Consider the following 19,146-nt stretch of genomic DNA (forward strand, 5'->3'; position numbering starts at 1 on the left):
ATTTATTTATTTTGCTTTTTGGGTCACATGAGGGGTGCTCAGGGGTTACTCCTGGCTCTGCACTCGGGAATTACGCCTGGCGGTGCTTGGGGGACCCTATGGGACGCTGGGGATCGAACCCGGGTCGGCCGAACCGCGGCGCTGTCCTTGGGTCCCTTCTCTTTATTTTATCTCAACCAAAGAGACAAACAAAACCAACGTTCTGGCCCCACGCGGCGGTGTCCAGGGGCTGCCCAGGGAGGGGTCGCCCCGACATCTTAGCACCACCACTGCCGACTCTAACGCCAGTCTCGGCTCCCGGGCGCTCACGGGCCGCGCCGGGGCCACGCGAGACCCTCGGACCCGGGCGGGATGGTCGGGGCTGGGCGGAACCAAGAGGCGGAAGCCCGGACCGGAAAGAGGCGCGGGGCCGCCGGACGCTTCCAACTTCCGGCGGCTCTGTGACGTCACGCCGTTCACGTGACCGGCGCGTCACGTGGCGGCGGGGCGGGCGGCGCCATGGCCGCGCACCTGTGCTACGGGCGCGTGAATCTGAACGTGCTGCGGGAGGCGGTGCGGCGGGAGCTGCGCGAGTTCCTGGACAAGTGCGCGGGCAGCAAGGTGAGGGCCGGGCGGGCGGCGGCCTCTGGAACCGGGGGCGCCCCCCAGTGCAGCCGGAAAGAGGGGGCGTTGCGCTCCCGCCCTGCGGCCCGGCCCTGGGAGGGAAACGGGGCGACTCGAGTCCTGGGAGGGAAAACGGGGCGACTCGAGTCCGTCTGGCAGGACGAGCGCAGCCCCGCGTCCAGGCCCTCCCCGCTGTCCCGCGTGCGGGTGTCGCCGCCTGCGACCCTGGAGCCACTTTCCCAGCTGCCTGCTCCTCCACGGTCTCCTTGGCAGTTCACCCGCGGGGTTCATGACCCCAGTCTGACCCCAGGACCCTGCAGACACACTCTTTGTGGAGGACAGTGACTGTGCGTCCGTGGCCAGTCGCACCCTTGCCCTGATGCTGTTTTTCTTCAGGCCACGGAATATGAGTGTGTCAGCTGTTGCTCACTGCAAGCTTTGTTTGTCCAGAGTTTGCAAATGGCTGTTGTTTGCTGCTGGCCGTTATTGAAATTCCTTTCACTCAAATAACGGGATGCTTCTCCCTCCCGCAGGCAATAGTTTGGGATGAGTATCTCACAGGACCGTTTGGCTTGATTGCACAGTACTCACTTCTAAAGGTAAAAGGGTTTTGGTTATTATTTTTTTTTTTGAAACTGCCATTCTGGACTCTAGCAAGAGTAATGTGATGTTCCACTTCTGGAGTAACTGGTGTGCAGCTCTGTCTGGCTTTTAGAATCACTGACGCTGTTATGAGTGGTAAATGTTTTATCTTCTGTGGACCTTTTGTTTATTTATTTGAAGGAAAAAACCTTTTATTTGGTGACTTTTAGGAAGAGGACGAGCGGAGAGAGAGAGAAACATTTCAAGAGAGACCGTGGGCTTCTCCAAAGGCAGAGAGAGCCCCTACACACATCCCGAGATTAGACAGGAAAGCACAAAAGCCCCCATGTCAAGGAGAGCTGCGGGCACCGCATTGGCTCGGCTACATGGGCACAGGCAGCTCAGGGGCTCGGGCAGCATAGGAGCCTTCAGTGGACCTTTCAAGGGTGGGTGTGCTCCCCCCCCTTCTCCTCGACGGAGCGGCATGTCTTCTGATTGTTACTTCATGTGGCTCAAAGTTTTTCAGACACAGGATTGGTTACTTCAGCCTGAATTTATACACCTGGCTTTGGGGAATCTAAATTTTTGTACTAAAGTGGTTTTGAATTTTATTTGGAGGCTCGTGCCAGGCAGTGCTCAGGACTTACTCCTGGCTTCGCACTCAGGATCACTCCTGGCAGTGCTCAGTGGACAGTATGGGGTGCTGGGGATAGAACCCCGGGTCAGCTGAATGCAAAGCAAGCACCTTCCCCGCTCTACTTTCTCCCTGGCCCCTGGTCTCCTGAGCACTGCCCCAGGGCACCTCCTGGTGCTGATTCTTAGCAGTTCGATGATGCTTGGTGCTGTGGTGGCAGGGGTCGCCCAGGCCACTCCAGTGGCCTCTCTTGGGATGCACATGGCAATGCTTGAGACCCTTGTGGTGCCAGGGGGCGAAGTTGGCAGTCATGTGTCAGGCATGTACCTTAACCCCTGCACTCTCTGACTCAACACTAAAGTATACTGTGCTTTGGAGCGGGAGTGTTACAACACCTGAGTTTTTGTTGTTGGTCTGTTTTGTTTGGGCTACCCCAGGCAGTGCTCAGGCTTACCCCTGGCTCTGCACTCACGATTGACTCTTGGTGGTGTTTGGGGACGGTGCGGGAGGCCGGCAATCCAACCCGGGCCGGCTGCCTGCAGTGATGTCCGAGTTTGGGTCGGCTGCTAAGCTATAGGGGTTCTGTTAACCATTTGTATGTGTGCTTTCCTAGGAACATGAGGTGGAGAAAATGTTCACACTCAAAGGAAGCCGCTTGCCAGCAGCCGATGTCAAAAATATCATTTTTTTCGTCAGACCCCGGCTAGAACTGATGGATATAATTGCTGAAAATGTGCTTAGGTATCTCAGAGCTGATGCTGGGTCCATACGGAATCATTCCTCTAGTGGTTTGAGTGCTCATCAGGACACCTTTGCTTGCCAGCGCTTTGGGAAGTGGATCTTTGGACAGATGTGAGAGTGTGTCGGAGGAGAGTGGGGGGTCAGGAGCAGGATACTCTGCAGTCAGCCAAGGATAGATCCTCGGAACCCAGTGCGGTCCCCAAGTCTCCCGGGAGTGACTTCTGAGCCTATAGCCAGGAGTTAGCCCTGAGCACCTGCAGGTGTGACCCAAAAACTGTAAATAAAGAATGGGAAATTTTGTGTATTGGGGGTTGGGGAGGCAGGCTAACCACATAAACGCCCTCTCTCAGGACAGTAGAAAGCTGCATCCTGTCTCAGTAGAAGGACCCAAATTTCTTTATAAAAAGAAAAACAGCTGGGGCTGGAGCAATAGCACAGCGGGTAGGGCGTTTTCCTTGCATGCGACCAACCCAGGTTTGATTCCCAGCATCCCATATGGTCCCCTGAGCACCGCCAGGGGTAATTCCTGAGCTCAGAGCCAGGAGTAACCCCTGTGCATTGCCGGGTGTGACCCAAAAAGAAAAAAAAAAAAAAAAAGAAAAACAGCTTTTCAATTACTGAATACCATATGCTCAAATTTTATAAGCAAAGTCAGGAGAAACTGATTAAAATTTAATGCTGCAGCATCTATGGAGGAAGTGCACCAGCCCAGTCTGCATTACGTTTGATCGACGTGGCCCCTAAGGACTTAAAAGCATGCGGGCTGTTTGCACAAGATCGGGTGCGGTGTGGAGCAACCTTTTATTTTCCTATAGACAAGCCAACACATTGCTTGATTAAATAAAAACATGTTTTTTCTGCAAGAAACAGATGGCCGTTGCAATAACCCTGAGAGGCTTTTTTTTTCCCTCTTTTTGGGTGACACCCGGCAATGTACAGGGGTTACTCCTGGCTCTGTACTCAGGAATTACCCCCGGTGGTGCTCAAGGGACCATATGGGATGCTGGGACCTAGGAATCCAACCAGGGTCGGCCGCGTGCAAGGCAAACGCCCTACCCGCTGTGCTGTTGCTCCAGCCCCAACCCTGAGAGTTTTCATGTCCCATCAATGGTCCAAGTGAAAGCAACACTGCCCCTTGGCAGAGCACAGGTCAGCGGTTTCCAGACAAAGCATCAAAATCAAGAGAGCAAGAAAACTAGAATCTTGGGCCGAGTCAGTGGTGGGGGGTAGCTCATAAGCGTCTCTTTAGAGCCCACTGTGTGTCAGGCGCAGGTGGGGCCCTGGGGAGCAGTCCTTGCCTCAGGGCCTCGGGCCAACGCACGGTCCTTCTCTTGCAGTGAAGACAGACGTGGCCCCACAAGAGATTTCCACATCTTGTTTGTGCCCCGGCGTAGCCTGCTGTGTGAGCAGCGGCTGAAGGACCTGGGCGTCCTGGGCTCCTTCATCCACAGGGACGAGTACAGCCTGGACCTCATTCCCTTCGACGGGGACCTTCTCTCCATGGAGTCGGAGGGCGCCTTCCGAGTAAGTTCAGTGTTTGCCCTTTGAACTTGACGCTCGTTTCTGCCTCGTTTGTGATGGTGACACTGACACTGGCATTTCAGTGATTCCTGGAAGCCTCCAGTTTCTTCCTTTTGGGGAGAGACGGGAGTTGGGCCACACCCAGCAGTGCTCAAGGTTTACTCCTGGTTCTGTGCTCAAGGATCACTCCTGCCCATGCTCGGGGACCATATGTGCTGCCAGGGATAGAACCCAGGTTGGCTGCGTGCAAGACCAGCGCCTTCCCCTGTGCTGTCTCTCGGGCCGCTGCTCCTCTTGCTTATGGAGACCCTCCTGTTTCAACGAATTCGCTTAAAATTGTGATTGCCCTTACTGAATTCTCAAAAATCAATTGTCCTTAAATGTGTTTATTTCTGGTGTTTCTCTGCTGCTGGTCGATGTTTGTCTTTGTGCCCGTCCCACCCTGACTTGACTGACTGTGGAGGAAGCTTCGAAAGTGGAAGGCAGGGCTGCTCCAGCCAGAAATAGGCAGGTCTGTCACTGCGTTTTTCCAGTTAGCCATTTGTGAGGGATTTTGTTTTCGTGACAGCCTTTCCCCTTGATTGAGTCTTGGCAAGACCTGAAGACTCTAATCTTACATTCTCATTTTCTAGAAATACAATTGCCTACATTTTTCATTCAAACTCTTGAGGTTCTGCAGTGTGACCTCAGGGCTGGGTGCAGGGTGTGCAGGAAATTCTGTTTCTCCCACACGCCCGTCCCAGCCTGTTTCCTACTGGTTATTTTCAGCACATATTTATTTGTTTGCTTTGCTTTGGTTTTTGCTTGGGGCCTCACCTGGTGATGCTCAGGGATTACTCTTGAGGGTCCTCAGGGGTCCATATTTGACTCGTTGATGCCAGGGAAGCACCTTCGCACTGAAGTATCTATCTGGACCCCCGGAGTTTTTCTTTTTTAAATGTTGTCTTTTTCTGAAAGGTGGTTTTTTGTTTGCAAATATGATTTTATATGTTTTGTTTACTATCTTTATGACAGGGAGCACTTCTGAAATATTTCTCTTTCAAAGTGTCAGCTTGGCTCTTAGGGGCACCCGGGCCAGAACTCTGGCTCTTTCTTCTGTGCGGTGAGGTTTCTCCATGCTTAGTCCCTTAAAAGAATCTGTAGACCCAAAAGCATTGATTTATGTGAGTTTTCAACCAGATGTTTTTCCTATGGCATATTATTCACTGTAAATAGGGAAAATTGGGCATGGCTGGAGTTCTGGCAGCCCGAGTGAGATCCCCCGCCCCCAAGTGGGTAACCAGCACCTAGAGTGTGCGACCCTCAGCCTCAGCGAGAAAGGGAGGGAAAGGGAAAATAAGTACCGGAATGAAGGGGAAGATGCAAGGGGGAAACACATCAGCTTGATAATGTCCTCTAAAAACGGCGTACCAGGGCCAGAGAGATAGTAAGGTGGGTAGGGCACTTGCCTTGCCCCTGGCAGACCCGGGTTCGTTCCCTGGCACCCCATATGGTCCTCCAAGCCCCGCCTTGTGTGACCCCCAGTGCCAAGCCAGGGAGTCAGCCTGAACCCGTGCACGGCTCCAACGCTCCCGGTGCCTCTCTGCGCCCTCTGCGCCCTCTGCCATTGGAAGCTTGTGCAGGTGTGTTTGAGACGCGACCGCGTTTCCCTGCATTCCCTGGGCATGTGAGTTGATTTGTGGTACTGCTGCTGCTGGTCTCAAGACACGACCTTTCGAGAACGCAGGTGCATCACCAGATTTCCAGGCCCCCTTTCGAAACCTCAGCATGTTGGTCTCAGCAGCACCTTAAGAGAAAGAACCCGGAGCTCGCTTGGGTTCTAGGCTGCTGTCACCCAGCTCCCCGTGGGTTTGCTCACGTCCCTGGGCTTTGGCCTGTGGAATCCAGAACATTCCTGGGCTCCCCCGATGGTCTCTCCCCACCCCAGTCATGGAGCAGGGAGGGGCTTGCATGCCCTTGTGTGGTGACAGGACACAGGCCTGCATGCCCCTGTGTAGTAATAGGATATGGGCCTGCCTGCCCCTGTGTGGTGACAGGACAGGGGCCTGCCCGGCCTTGTGTGGTGACAGGACTTGGGGTTTGCCTTCCATCCGAACCATTGCAGGTCCGGGAGCAGCCTCTCTGCTCCTTTTCCCAGTCAGCAATGCGGAAGCTTTGAGGAAGTGGCTTGGTCACCCCAGCTGAGGGTCGGGGCTGTCTCGGTCACACCCAGGGTCGCTCCTGGCCCTGTGCGGGCGTGGTGGGGCCATCCCAACAGACATACCTGAGATAGCTCAGAGCCAAGGGCCCCACATCCCCCCGTGGATGCTGCATTCACGCCTTCTCTCCCACCCTGATCCACGATGGCCTCCGAGCCGGCATCCCAGCGGGGGTAGCCACGGCTCTGCTCACCTGAGCTGCTCGCAGTGGCCCTCACTCCGGGTAGTCTGCTTGAGGGACCCCAGAACTTGGGCACCCTGGCGTGTGTCATGTGAGCAGTCAGATTGGGCTCAAGGCGCTGAGGGGTTCACCCGGCCCAGGTGGAGTTTGCCAAGGGCCCCAGAGCCCTCACCAAGGTCTGTCTCTGAGGCTTCCTCGTGTGAATATGGGGGACCTTCCAGTCCTCACAGAAAGGAGTCTGCTGCTCGTGTCCGACCCCCTGCCCACACACACACACACACACACATGGAGCCCCCCGCAGTCAGCTCCATGGAGTAGAGGATGCCAGGGGTCGGGATCTGTGTGCAGGGACGGGCTCGTCCGTCTGTCTGTTCACTGTCCCTCTACGAGACAGTCGGCAGCTGAGAGGAAATGCCTGGCGTGACCAGACCTGCCGGGGCTCCCTCAGGGGCTTTGCAGACTCCGGCCCTCGGCGTCCTGTGTTGACTCACGGTTCTGCTGAGCCATATGGTCCCCAAAGCACCACCAGAATAATTCCTGAGTGCAGAGCCGGGGTATCCCCTGAGCCTCGCCAGGTGGGAGTTGTTTGAGGTGTCTCTGTAGTAATAAACCATTTTTTAAAATGAATGTTTTGTTTGGGTGCTCGGGGCTGGGCAGGGCCGGGCAGGAACCAGCTTTGCTGTCCGCAGGCAGACACAGTTCCCGCTCTGAACAGTTTCCTGGGCCTCTGAGCAGTTCGAAAGATGCCCCCTAATGCTTTCCTTCCCCTGAATCTTCCTCTCTGCTCTGCTCCAATGAGGAATTTCTGGTCCTTTTCTGAGGACTCTTTGGACATCCCGACCAGGATGTTTTGGACAGAAGTGTCCCAGACTTGGAACCCCAGACGTGACAGAGACATCCTACGGGACCTTTGGCGATACTGTGCTCACTCTGGGCCAGGCTCTCTGGGAGGTCTCCCTCTGCACCCCGCCCCCAGTCTGCACCCCTCGTCCTCATGCCTTTGGGGTGCACGCCTGTTGGCCGCTTCCTTAGAAAGGGTCAAAGATTCCACGATGAGGGGCTGGAGCAATAGCACAGCGGGTGGGGCGTTTGCCTTGCATGCGGCCAACCCAGGTTCAATTCCCAGCATCCCTTATGGTCCCCCGAGCACCACTAGGAGTAGTCCCTGAGTGCATGAGCCAGGAGTAACCCCTGTGCATTGCCGGGTGTGACCCAAAAAGGAAAAAAATAGAGAGTCCCGTGATGGGCACCAGCAGTGCCGCCGCATCAGGTGGAGTGCAGGTGAAGCGCGTTGCGTGGTTTCCCTCCTCTGCTCTCTGCACTTGCTGGATGAAGGGATTGAGGCGCAGGAGTGATCTTGAGGCCCCGCTGGGGACCGTGTGTGCTCTGTCAGACCTGCTGAACCGCCCGGCTGGGGGCGCGTGTGTGCTCTTTCCTCTTTCTGGGCCAAAGATGTTTCTTTTTGTCTGTGTGTTAAATGGACCTTGTGGCCCTTCTCCGAGACCGTGGCTGCCCTCCTCCTGTCCCCTGTGACACTCGCTGCTGTTTGTGGGAGAGGCTGTCTGCCCTTCTGCAAGCCCAGCGTGTTCTGCTGTGTGGTCACGCGGGCATGCAGAGGCCTGCCTTTCCTGGCCCGCCCAGTAATGCTCGCCCCCAGTAGAGGCGCTGCCTTGGGGCCTCGGTGCTGACTCGCAGAGCCTGTGCCCACGTGCCTGGCCCTCTCCCACAGGAGTGCTACCTGGACAGCGACCAGACGAGCCTGTACCACGCGGCCAAGGGCCTGATGACACTGCAGGCCCTGTACGGGACCATCCCCCAGATCTTCGGCAAGGGCGAGTGCGCCAGGGTGAGCCGGGGCGGGGAGGGAGGCCTCTCTCCTGCGGGTGGGGATTGGGGCTCCACCTCGCAGTGCTCTTGGCTCTGTGCTCGGGCCACCAAACTGAGGCTGTCTGCGCACAAGGAGTGACCCCTGGCCTCTCTGCTGTCTCCCGGCCCTCTTTCCTTTTCTCTTTTCTGTTCTTTATCTTTTCTTTTCCATCCCTACTCTCCCTCCCTCTCTCGCACTCTCCCTCCTCCCACCCTCTCCATACCCAGCAGTGCTCGGGGCTCACTCCTGGCAGGGTTTGAGGGATCGTATGTGGTGCCAGGAATTGAACCTGGGTCAGCCACCTGCAAGGCAAGCATCCTACCCACCATACTGTCTCAGGCATGTCTTGTTTTATTTTATTGTTCGATTTTTTTCCGTCTTATTTTTAAATTTTGGATTGCTGGACTCTTTTTAGCTTCATTTTAAAATCCGCCCATTGCTAAAAAGGCTCTGCCTGGTTCTGTACTTTGTTTCCAGCAAGTGGCCAATATGATGATCAGGATGAAGAGAGAGTTTACAGGAAGCCAGAATTCCATATTTCCTGTTTTTGATAACCTCTTGTTGCTTGATCGAAATGTGGATTTATTAACGCCCCTTGCGACTCAGCTGACATACGAGGGACTCATCGATGAAATTTATGGCATCCAGAACAGTAAGTGAAGTGACATCAGTTACTAATAGGTTAGCTGAGTAAAATCAATCTCAAAAGTTTTCGAAGGTGCGGCCTTTGTGTGTAAGTCAGAATACTTGAAAATGTCAGGCACTGACTTTCAGCCCAAGGTTAAAGCGAGCTCGAGCCAGGACACCATCGGGGAAACCGAGGCGAAGGCCTTGTGCAGAGGGCCATGCGGTGTGCAGCCCCGCTGCTCGGGGCCGCCCAGGGAGGCGTGAGGAATAGAGCGTTTCTGAGGGGTGCCTGGGTCCAAGGTCAGGGGGGTTTGGCCCTGGATGTTAGATTCTGTAGCATTTCAGATCTGAGTGGGGGCTAGGAAAGCTCACGGGGCTAGTGCCAGGCGCACAGCCAGCGCTCAGTTCCATCCACACTCCTCACTCAGTCCAGTGAGCACTGAGCCGGGAGTAGCTCCTGCTGGGATACAGTCTGAGAAGTTTCCCCCAGTCTGATTTGTGTTTTTTCTTCAGAACAGGGAGCCCCAGGCCGCAAGAGGGGTAACTCCGGCGCCTTCAGGAGTGGCCCTGGTCGTGGGCTGGGGAAACAGCCTTGGGGATGGAGCCCCGGTCTGGAAGGACGGGGATGCAGCTAACTGCATGGGGTCTCTCTGGGGACACAGAGCCCTGCAGCCGCTGAGTGCTGGCCGAGTCCGGACAGTGCTGTCTGTCCAGTGTGCCAAGCTTGTTATTGCAGAGTGGATTGCGATGGCTTGTGTGTGTGTGTGTGTGTGTGTGTGTGTGTGTGTGTGTGTGTGTGTCTGCAGTGGTGAATGTGTGGCTCAGTGACGGCGGCCACGGAAGCAGAGCAGGACCACATGTGGAGGCATTTCCACACAACAACGCGTTTTCCTGCTCTTTAATGATTATGGAGGTGTTTCCGGTTTGTTTTTTACCAGTTGTTCCGAAGGATAACCTCTTAAGTTGTTTCCTTTTCTGGGGACAGTCGTAAGCAGTGCCCAAGGGGCCGTGGGGCTGATCTCGGTGATTTTCTGCTCTGTGGGGCCAGTCTGTGGCCCTGGAGCCACCAGGGCTGTGCCTGGCAGCGGCTGGGGGGTGATGCCACACACACAGCCCCTCCCCCGACTCCTGCTCCGAGCTGTCACTGGCACGGGAGCACCCCGGCGAGGGGTCCCCACCTCCTGGTGCTTCTGCAAGTCTCTCGGGGGATCTGGCAGAGGGGTTGGGGGTGCGGAGGTGTGAGAGATGGGGCTCGAGGGGTGCCTCCGGGAGGAAGGAGTTTCAGGAACTCACAGTCTCTTCACATCACACACTTCCTGCTGCTCAAACATTTAATTAAGGGAGAGGGCTGGAGTGATAGCAGAGCGGGTAGGGCGTTTGCCTTGCACGCGGCTCAGCCCGGGTTCGATTCCCAGCATCCCATATGGTCCCCTGAGCACCGCCAGGAGTAATTCCTGAGTGCAGAGCCAGGAGTAACTCCTGTGTATCGCTGGGTGTGACCCCCCAAAAAAGAAACAAGAGAAATCTGAAAAATAAGGGGAAATTGGGCTTCCCCATAACCCCCCAGCTCTGCGCCCGTGGCTGGACCGAGGGCGATGGCAGGCCCGTGCAGGAGCTGCGTGCAGGCTGCCTGGGCCAGCGGCTGCCCCTCTACTTTGAGCTGGAATGCGAGGTCTTGCCGACCTCGTGTATCTCAGCATGTGCTCAGGCCCCGGATCCTGCAGCCACCGTGGCGTGCTGTCTCCAGACGCTGGCGCCCGGGCTGTTCGGAGGGGCTTAGGATTTGGAAAGCACCGAGAAGTATTTTTCTTCCGTCGGTCCCTTTCTCTCCCCACATTCTCCGATGCAGGAGTTCTTGTTGTTGCTTTATGATTCTCAGTACCCACCCCACAGTGCTCAGGGCCCACACGGGGCAGTGCTCAGAGGAGGACAGCTGGACTTGAGCGTGAGCTGCCCCCGATGACCCGTCTCTCTGGACCCACAGCAGGGGAGCTGATGGTGTGTAGACACGTCGGGATTTGTGTTGAAACTGGAGGAGATGTTTTTTTAAAAGGAACCAACTTGGAGCTAGAGGCAGTGCAGCAATTAGGGTGAGTTTGGTCCCCAGGACCGCATATGGTTCCCCCAGTCACTGCCAAGAATAAGCCCAGAGCACAGAGCCAGGAATAAGCCTTGAGCACTGACAGGTGTAGCCCAAATATCAGAGAAAGGAAAAAGAAAGGAAAGAAGCCTTCGGAGCTGTCTCCCGCCGTCATGCACACTTCCATGCTGAGGTGATTCCTGGGATCTTGTTTTTCTTTTTCTTTTTCTTTTTCGGAGAGTATCTTGCCCGCACGGCAAAGCCTGGCAAGCTACCCGTGACGTGTTCGATATGTCAAACACAGTAACAAGTCTCAAAATGGAGACGTTACTGGGCCCGCTTGAGCAAAATCGATGAACAATGGGAGGACAGTGACAGGGGTCACACTCGGCAATGTACAGGGGTTGCTCCTGGCGCTGCACTCAGGAGTTACTCCTGGCGGTGCTCAGGGGGCCATATGGGATGTTGGGAATCGAACCAGGGTCTGCCCGGTGCAAGGCAAACACCCTCCCTGCTGTGCTATCACTCCAGCCCCATCCTGGGCTCCTCTTGGCTTGTTGAGATGTCGGTGTAGACTGCATGCACTTGCACGCGCCAGCAGGACAGACAGTGGGCCGCCCTGGGGCATGTTTCCTCGGGTGGCCCCATCCTGAGTTCGGTTTGGGCTGGCAGTGGCAGGAGGCGGCCCACGGGCCAGGCCAGGGAAGCCGTGTGTCAAAAGTCCTGCACTCGTGCGCAGCTAGTGACTCAAAGCCCAGTGCTCTCCCCTGATAGGAAGTCTCAGGAGTCTCACATGGGGTGTCCCCTCCCGTGCAGGTCATGTAAAGCTGCCGCCCGAGAAATTCGCCCCAAAGAGGCAGGGTGATGGGCAGGACCTGCCCACAGAGGCCAAGAAGCTGCCGCTGAACTCAGCCGAGGAGCTCTACGCCGAGATCCGTGACCGCAACTTCAATGCCGTGGGCGCCGTGCTCAGCAAGAAGGCCAAGGTCATCTCGGCCGCCTTTGAGGTGACTGGGGCCTGGGTCCAGGCGGCAGGCGAGCTGCGGGCGCCTGGGGAAAGGTGGTGCCAGGCTCTCTCCTGGTGTCAGGTCCTTTGCCAGTCACCGTCCGCACTCCCTGTCCCTCCCTCCTCCTCCCAGCCGCTGGCGGTGGCGGCATCTCCGCTAGCTCCTGCATCTAGGGAATCCGGGATCAGCCCGAGCAGGCTGGAACGGCGGGTGATAATGAGAGCACAGTCCCCGGCCCCCAGCTTCCTTAGCACCTCGCGCCCTCCTGCTGCTCTTTATTCTGGGTTCAGGTCACTTTTGAAACCTGAATCAGTAAAATGATAGAAGCTGAATTTTTTAACTCTGGGGAAGTTTTTAAAAATCACTTTTTCCCTTGAAGGATGGATTTCCTGATTTCATCTCTTTTAGGAGTTATCTCCACTATGTCAGTATTTGTATTTCTTTGGGGTTTTTTTTTTTTGAGGGGTGGCGCACCCAGAGGTGCTCAGGGCTAACCCCTGGCTCTGCGCTCAGGGATCACTTCTGGTGGGCTGAGGCAACCACATGGGATGCTGGGGATCGAACCCAGGCTGGCCGCATGCAAGGCGAGCACCTCACCACTGTTCTGTCACTCTGACCCCATGGTTGTTGTATTTCTGAAGCTGCTTTTGTCTCACTTGGGTTTTGTTCCTCAATTTTTTATTTCCTCACCGTGACTTATAAAGCTATGGATAAGAAGTGTCGGGCATTCACTGTGCCAGCTCCGAGCTCGCCGTGCTGTCCAGTTCCCTCCCTTCCCACTGCCAGTGCTCAGGGCTGGCTCCTGGCAGGCCTCGGGGTTCTGTGGGGAGGCCGGGCACTGAGCAAGCGCCTCCCCCACTGTATAGCTTGGGCCCAGGAAACGTTTCACACTTGATTTGCTATTGTTGAGGTCTCAGGCTATACGAGCGTTAGCTTTTGTGGCTTCAAGGCAGTTTGCTGAGCTCCACATCCCTGGCAGGGACCATGCAGTGTCAGGTGTGGCCTGCGTGGGCCCTGGGCTCCCTCCCTGTCCACATGGTCTCCCAGTGCTGCAGGATGTGGCTGTTGCAGTCCCTGGACCCACCAAACTGCCTTTTCTATTTTCCTGTGGCTGTGGAATCTGGTTATAGCCTAATTCGTTTTGTGTCCGTTTCTCACACTAAAAATTAATTTGGGGGAGCCGGAGGGATAGCACAACGGGCCAGGCGCTTACCTTGCATGCAGCTGACCTGGGTTCACTCCCCAGCATTCCATGTGGTCCCGGTGTAGGCCAGGAGTGATCCCTGAGTGCCAGGCCAGGAGGAAGCCCGGGGCACTGCTTTGCACATGATTCAAACATGCCCTGGGCAACCCAAAGACCCAAACTCTTAAAAATGCACTCTTGGCAGCCAGGGCTGGGGCTGAGGCACAGTGTGTGTGTGTGTGTGTGTGTGTGTGTGTGTGTGTGTGTGTGTGTGTGTGTGGTCTTGGGTGCCATTCCCAGCACTGCTGGGGCTGTGACTGGGGCACGCTGTGAGAGTGTGTGTGTGTGTATGTGTGTGTGTGTGTGTGTGCAAGGCCCTGAGTGTGCGAGGCCCTGAGTGCTGTTCCCAGTTCTCTCGTGACCTTCTCCCCTCCCTCAGGAAAGGCACAACGCCAAGACGGTGGGCGAGATCAAGCAGTTCGTCTCCCAGCTACCCCACATGCAGGCGGCGCGGGGCTCCCTGGCCAACCACACCTCCATCGCCGAGCTCATCAAGGACGTGACGAGTGAGTGCCCTGTCCCGGGCTCAGGCTCACGGTGTGTCACTGGCTCCCTGCTACTTCTGGGGGCCCCGGCTACTGTTTCACTTGTGCATTGTTCCCTGTGCCAGCCGCTGTGTCCTCGCAGAAATGTTCCGAGTGTGACTGTTGGGTTCTGCGGGGTCAGGTGGTGCAGCAGGGCTCTCCCAGGCTCCGGGTGGCGCCAGCACTGCTTCGCCAGACCTGGCACTACTTGCTGAGGTTGGTTTCAGTCGGATGTTGCAAGGAGCTGAACTTGCAGCGGTACTGCAGTGCCTGGCACACAGCCGGCCCGGGTTGGATCCCGGAGTCCCATATGGTCTCCAAAGCCTGCCAGGAGTGATCCCTGAGCACCACCGGGGGTGGCCCCCAAACGAACCAAAGTAAAATGCCCTTGGGAAATTGCTTTAATTAGTGTGAAGGGGGAGCTGCTAGGGCCCAGGCCCCGGGGCTCTGTGTCTAGGCGCACCTCGGGGCACAGGCCGTCAGCCTCACTGTTCTGGAAGGTGCCTTCCCGGTGATGACTTAAACTTGGTGCTTGCTTGCTACTTTGCATGCCTCCGGGAGAAATGAGCATTTCTCCCACTTCTGAGATGCTCGTGTGTTAATTATGTTTCAGCATCTGAAGACTTCTTTGATAAGTTAACCGTGGAGCAGGAGTTTATGTCCGGAATAGACACCGATAAGGTATGTGAACACTAAAACCGTTTTAGCCGATAGTTAACCAGATTGGCAAACAGAACTCGAGGTAGGAAAGGAATCACTTGAATTTCCGTGTCTGGCCTAAATACCTGCCAGGGCAGAGCAAAATGTGCGGAAAGAGATTCTGCCAAGGGATAGGTTTCTGTTGACCGGGTGTGTGTGTGTGTGTGTGTGTGTGTGTATGTGTGTGTGTGTGTGTGTGTGTTCCATTGCTGTTCGCTGTCCTCAGAGAAACAAGACCCTGCATGTGGGGTAGCTGGGAGTCTTGGGCTGGGAAACAAGCCCAAGACTATTGAAGCCCATCACGGATAATTTAAGAGCGTGGGTTATATGGTCCCTTTTCCTGTCTGCCTGTCAATAAATCCCGCATTCTCACTTGCAGCAAGCAAGCGCCCAAATTCCCCACAGTCCCTGCTACTTTACTGATGCTGCTCAGGTGTCGCTGACAAGTGGGACAGTTGCACCCGCCCGCAGCCCCTGGAGCTTAGGTTGTCCAGGGAGTGTGGGCAGGAGCGTGAGCCAATCTCCAGCCTCTCTTTGATCTGGCCTCTGAGGACCTGGGAACGCCCAGGCCTGCAGGCCCAGTCCCGGTGCTCACGCACAAACCTGCCATGACTCTAGGTCAACAGTTATATCGAGGACTGCATCGCCCAGAAGCATCCGCTCATCAAGGTGCTCAGGCTCATTTGCCTGCAGTCGGTGTGCAACAGTGGGCTCAAGCAGAAGGTTCTGGATTATTACAAAAGAGAAATTCTCCAGGTCAGTGTTTCTAAGTGACTCATTTGCCAAGGGAGAAATTTTTTAAAAAAGCAGTTGGCCTTGTTGGGGCTGGAGCGATAGCACAGCGGATAGGGCGTTTGCCTTGCACGTGACCGACCCGGGTTCGATTCCCAGCATCCCATATGGTCCCCTGAGCACCGCCAGGAGTTATTCCTGAGTGCAGAGCCAGGAGTAACCCCTGTGCATCGCCGGGTGAGACCCAAAAAAGCAGTTGGCCTTGCACGTGGCCCACCTGGGCTTGATCCCCAGCATGCATATGGGTCCCCTGAGCCCACCAGCACTGATCCACGCATATGGGTCCCCTGAGCCCCACCAGCACTGATCCCTGAGCATGGGGGGGCGTGCAGAAGCAAACAAAACAAAGGAGACATCTGGAAAATAGCATGGCAGGAGGTGTGGTTGGCCTCCTTTTCTTACTCAGTTATTTCAGTACACTGTCATCTACCTTACGATGGGCCCATGCATTTTGACTTTGAAGTGAAAATGTGGGGTCCAAAGAGCTAGAATAGGGCTGGAGCAATAGCACAGTGGGTAGGGTGTTTGCCTTGCACGCAGCCGACCCTGGTTCGATTCCCAGCATCCCATATGGTCCCCTGAGCACTGCCAGGAGTGATTTTTGAGTGCAAAGCCAGGAGTAACCCCTGAGCATCGCCGGGTGTGACCCGAAAAGAAAAAAAAAAAAAAAACTAAGAGCTAGAAAGGGGTAAGGCACTCATCTTGCATGCTGCCAGGTATGACTCAAAAACAATAGTATCAAAATGAGAGTGAAAATGTTCGCTCCCTCTTCGGAAGTGGGAGATCTAGCAGGCTCCCCAACTTCTCTTGCAGACATACGGCTACGAGCACATCCTGACGTTACAGAACCTGGAGAAGGCCGGGCTGCTGCGGCCCCAACAGGGGGGCAGGAACAGCTACCCCACCATCCGGAAGACCCTGCGCCTCTGGATGGACGATGTGAATGAGCAGGTGAGCCGAGTCTTCGAGCACACGCAGTCACATGCACGCCATCTAATAGGCGAGCCGAGCCTTCACGCACATGCACGCGCGCCAACATACACACAGACACGTACATAGACACACACACACATTTCCCCAGTGGTGTGGCATCCTGCTGGTGGGAAGGCGCTGCCCTTGCAGAAGCCAGGACTGAGTGGGGCTTGTTGGGGGACACTTTTTGAAGATGGGGGCTGGGGGTGGGAAGCGGGGGCCCTTGTCCACTTCGGCCTCAGGGCGGGGGAGGCTGGTCAGGACTCAAGGAAGCCTCTGGTCAGCGAAAAGGCCAGCCTCAAGTAAGAGGATTGGGGACCAACACAACTGACTCACCGTGGGCAGTTGGGGCTGCTGGACTCAGAGTCTCTGTGAGAGATGGGGGGTTTCAGACTGGGGGTCACTGTGATGCTAGGGGCTGTCACTCTCACCCTTGGGAGATTTGGGCGTGGCTGTGCCCTGGGGCCTCGGCCCCCGGAAGAATGCCTGAGAGTAGCTTGGCTGGGCTTAGAGCTCTCCACATTCCCTCCCCGCAGTGGGCCAAGTTTCCATAGGAGAAGTTTCTCACCAAATCGATGAACAGTTTTTCTTCTGTGGGGGTCGGATGGAATCTTTCCCGGGCAGACCGTTGAATGTTCAGACCCAGCGGTGCTGGGGTTTGGCCACGCCCCTGCCCTCTGCACGGGCTGCCGGGCACTGGCACCTTCCAGCACACAGGGGCACCAAGCAGCTTTCTGAGATTGGTTTGAGACAGAAGGACTCAGGGCCAGGAGAGGTGAGGGCAGAGCCATGCGTCAGCTCTGCACCACCAGGTCTGATGCATAAAGCTGTAGGGGTGGGGGTGGGGGGGAGAGAGAGAAGGAGAGAAGAGAGAGATTGGGAATTGGGTAGAGGGTGGAGATGGCAGGGCTCAGCGGGGTAGGCTGGAGCACACTGTGTTCCTCCCCAAAGTCAAATCCAGGACGGCAGCGTGGAGGACATTTGCCTTTAATGTGGCCGACCCAGGTTGTGTTCCCTGAGTGCAGCACCAGGAGGGAGCCCTGAGCACCGCAGGGTATGGCCTCCGCCAAAAAAAAAAAAAAATTCCCATGGCCCATTCATTAGGCAGAGAGGAGTTGGTTGACTCCAGGTGTCCCTCTCGAATCCTCCGCAGAACCCCACGGACATCTCATACGTGTACAGCGGCTATGCCCCGCTCAGCGTGCGGCTGGCCCAGCTGCTCTCTCGGCCTGGTTGGCGCAGCATCGAGGAAGTTCTGCGCATCCTCCCGGGCCCCCACTTCGAGGAGCGGCAACCGCTGCCCACGGGCCTGCAGAAGAAACGTAGGTTCACGCCAGGGAGGGGATGTGTGGCTGCAGGCCGGCCCTGCATCTCCGGCGGGTTGCCTGAGCTCCAGCCCTTGCAGCCATCTCCCGACCCTATCAATGCCTCTAGAGCACGAGAAGCCCGCGTGGCGTGGTAAGTGATTCTGAAATGTTTACCCTGCAGGTCAGCCAGGAGAAAACCGAGTGACTCTGGTTTTCTTCCTGGGGGGTGTCACCTTTGCCGAGATCGCCGCCCTGCGCTTCCTCTCCCAGCTGGAGGACGGAGGCACCGAGTACGTGATCGCCACCACCAAACTGATGAACGGCTCCACCTGGATTGAGTCCCTCATGGAAAAGCTTTTCTAGGGCATGCGGAGGAAGCTGCCTCTGAAGAGCCCAGCACTCAGCGCAGAAGTTCCTCTGGAGTCAGACTATGAGGTCAGACTGTCCCTCAGCCCTGCTTCTGCTTCTGCATTTCTCTTTGAGGAGACGAGAACCCACTGAGTAAAGAAAGCACCAGTTGTGAATGTTCCAAGCTGTGGACTTTCATTGATGGTCTCTGAAAACAAACCGTGGATGGTGGGTTGGATAATTGATTTGGGGCACAAGTGGGGTAACTTAAAATGGGAGAACAGCCAGGAGTGGTCTCTGAGCTCAGAGCCAGGAGTAAGCCCTGAGCTTTTTTGGGTTACACTGCCAGGTGTAACCCAAAACAAACAAAATTCCATAGAGGGAGCATTATATATAGACGCCATTTGCTTGTTACTATATGCTTGGATTTCAGCCATCAGAGAAATCAGTATTTGAACTGTACTGCATATGTGGGACAGAAAAGTAACAGCTAGGAGGGAGAGCATCAGAAGTCTCACCGAGGGGGTGGGGAGGATAGTCAGTGGCGGGGTGCTTGCCTTGCATACCCTCGTTTGATCCCCAGCGTCCTGAATCCCCTCCGAGTGGTGCGGAGCAGAACTTTCTGTGGCCCCCAAACAAAAATTCACCTTAGACTGGAGAACTAGTAGGGTGAGCAGGGCACTGGCTCTGCACACTGGCTCTGCACACGGTTTTATCCCTGGTACCACATACGCCCACCCCCCCTCCCCCAAGCCCTGCCAGAAGTGATCCCTGACATAGAGCCCCAAAAAAGATAAAATGAAAAACAGCACCTTTCATTCTTGGACGGAACTGAGAAGGAAGGGCTTCTCAATGCGTTCTGGCCCATTCCAGCTTAGCCCTCAGTGGAACTGGATTACGATTTCATCATCATATTCTCAACTATCTTTGTTCTCTCTCAGTTATTGGTTAAGAGTGACCTGTGACTAGGAGAAAGTGTTTACATTTAGGACACCTGGGTTTAAAACAATTTTTTTAAACTTTTGAAAAGATGAGCAGGAAAAAAAGCATTCCAGAAGATGGAGTGTGAGCAAGATGTGGGTCCTAGAACGAGGACACCACATAAGCCGCAGTTGTTAGCAATGGAATCGTGTTATATTCGGTCATGCTGTTTGGTGGTGACATGCAGCCAGTCATTACAGAAAATGATACAATTCTCAGATTCTCTGGCTTCAGTGCAT

At 55.5% G+C, this 19,146-nt stretch overlaps 1 protein-coding gene across 1 annotated transcript; it reads left to right on the forward strand.

Annotated features, from left to right (window-relative positions):
• Window positions 1-455: 455 nt before the first annotated feature.
• Window positions 456-18,100, forward strand: LOC130016447 (vacuolar protein sorting-associated protein 33A). Its single transcript, XM_056107167.1, has 13 exons — window positions 456-600; window positions 1,137-1,202; window positions 2,433-2,560; window positions 3,898-4,084; window positions 8,190-8,306; window positions 8,805-8,979; window positions 11,851-12,041; window positions 13,664-13,790; window positions 14,422-14,489; window positions 15,126-15,263; window positions 16,113-16,250; window positions 17,425-17,593; window positions 17,760-18,100. The coding sequence occupies exons 1-13, from the start codon at window positions 499-501 to the stop codon at window positions 17,939-17,941; spliced, it is 1,788 nt and encodes a 595-aa protein (XP_055963142.1). The 5' UTR covers window positions 456-498; the 3' UTR covers window positions 17,942-18,100.
• The last annotated feature ends 1,046 nt before the right edge of the window (window positions 18,101-19,146 follow it).

This window comes from Sorex fumeus, unplaced genomic scaffold (genome assembly GCF_029834395.1).
Source record: "Sorex fumeus unplaced genomic scaffold, SorFum_2.1 ptg000155l, whole genome shotgun sequence".
Taxonomy (NCBI): Eukaryota; Metazoa; Chordata; class Mammalia; order Eulipotyphla; family Soricidae; genus Sorex; species Sorex fumeus.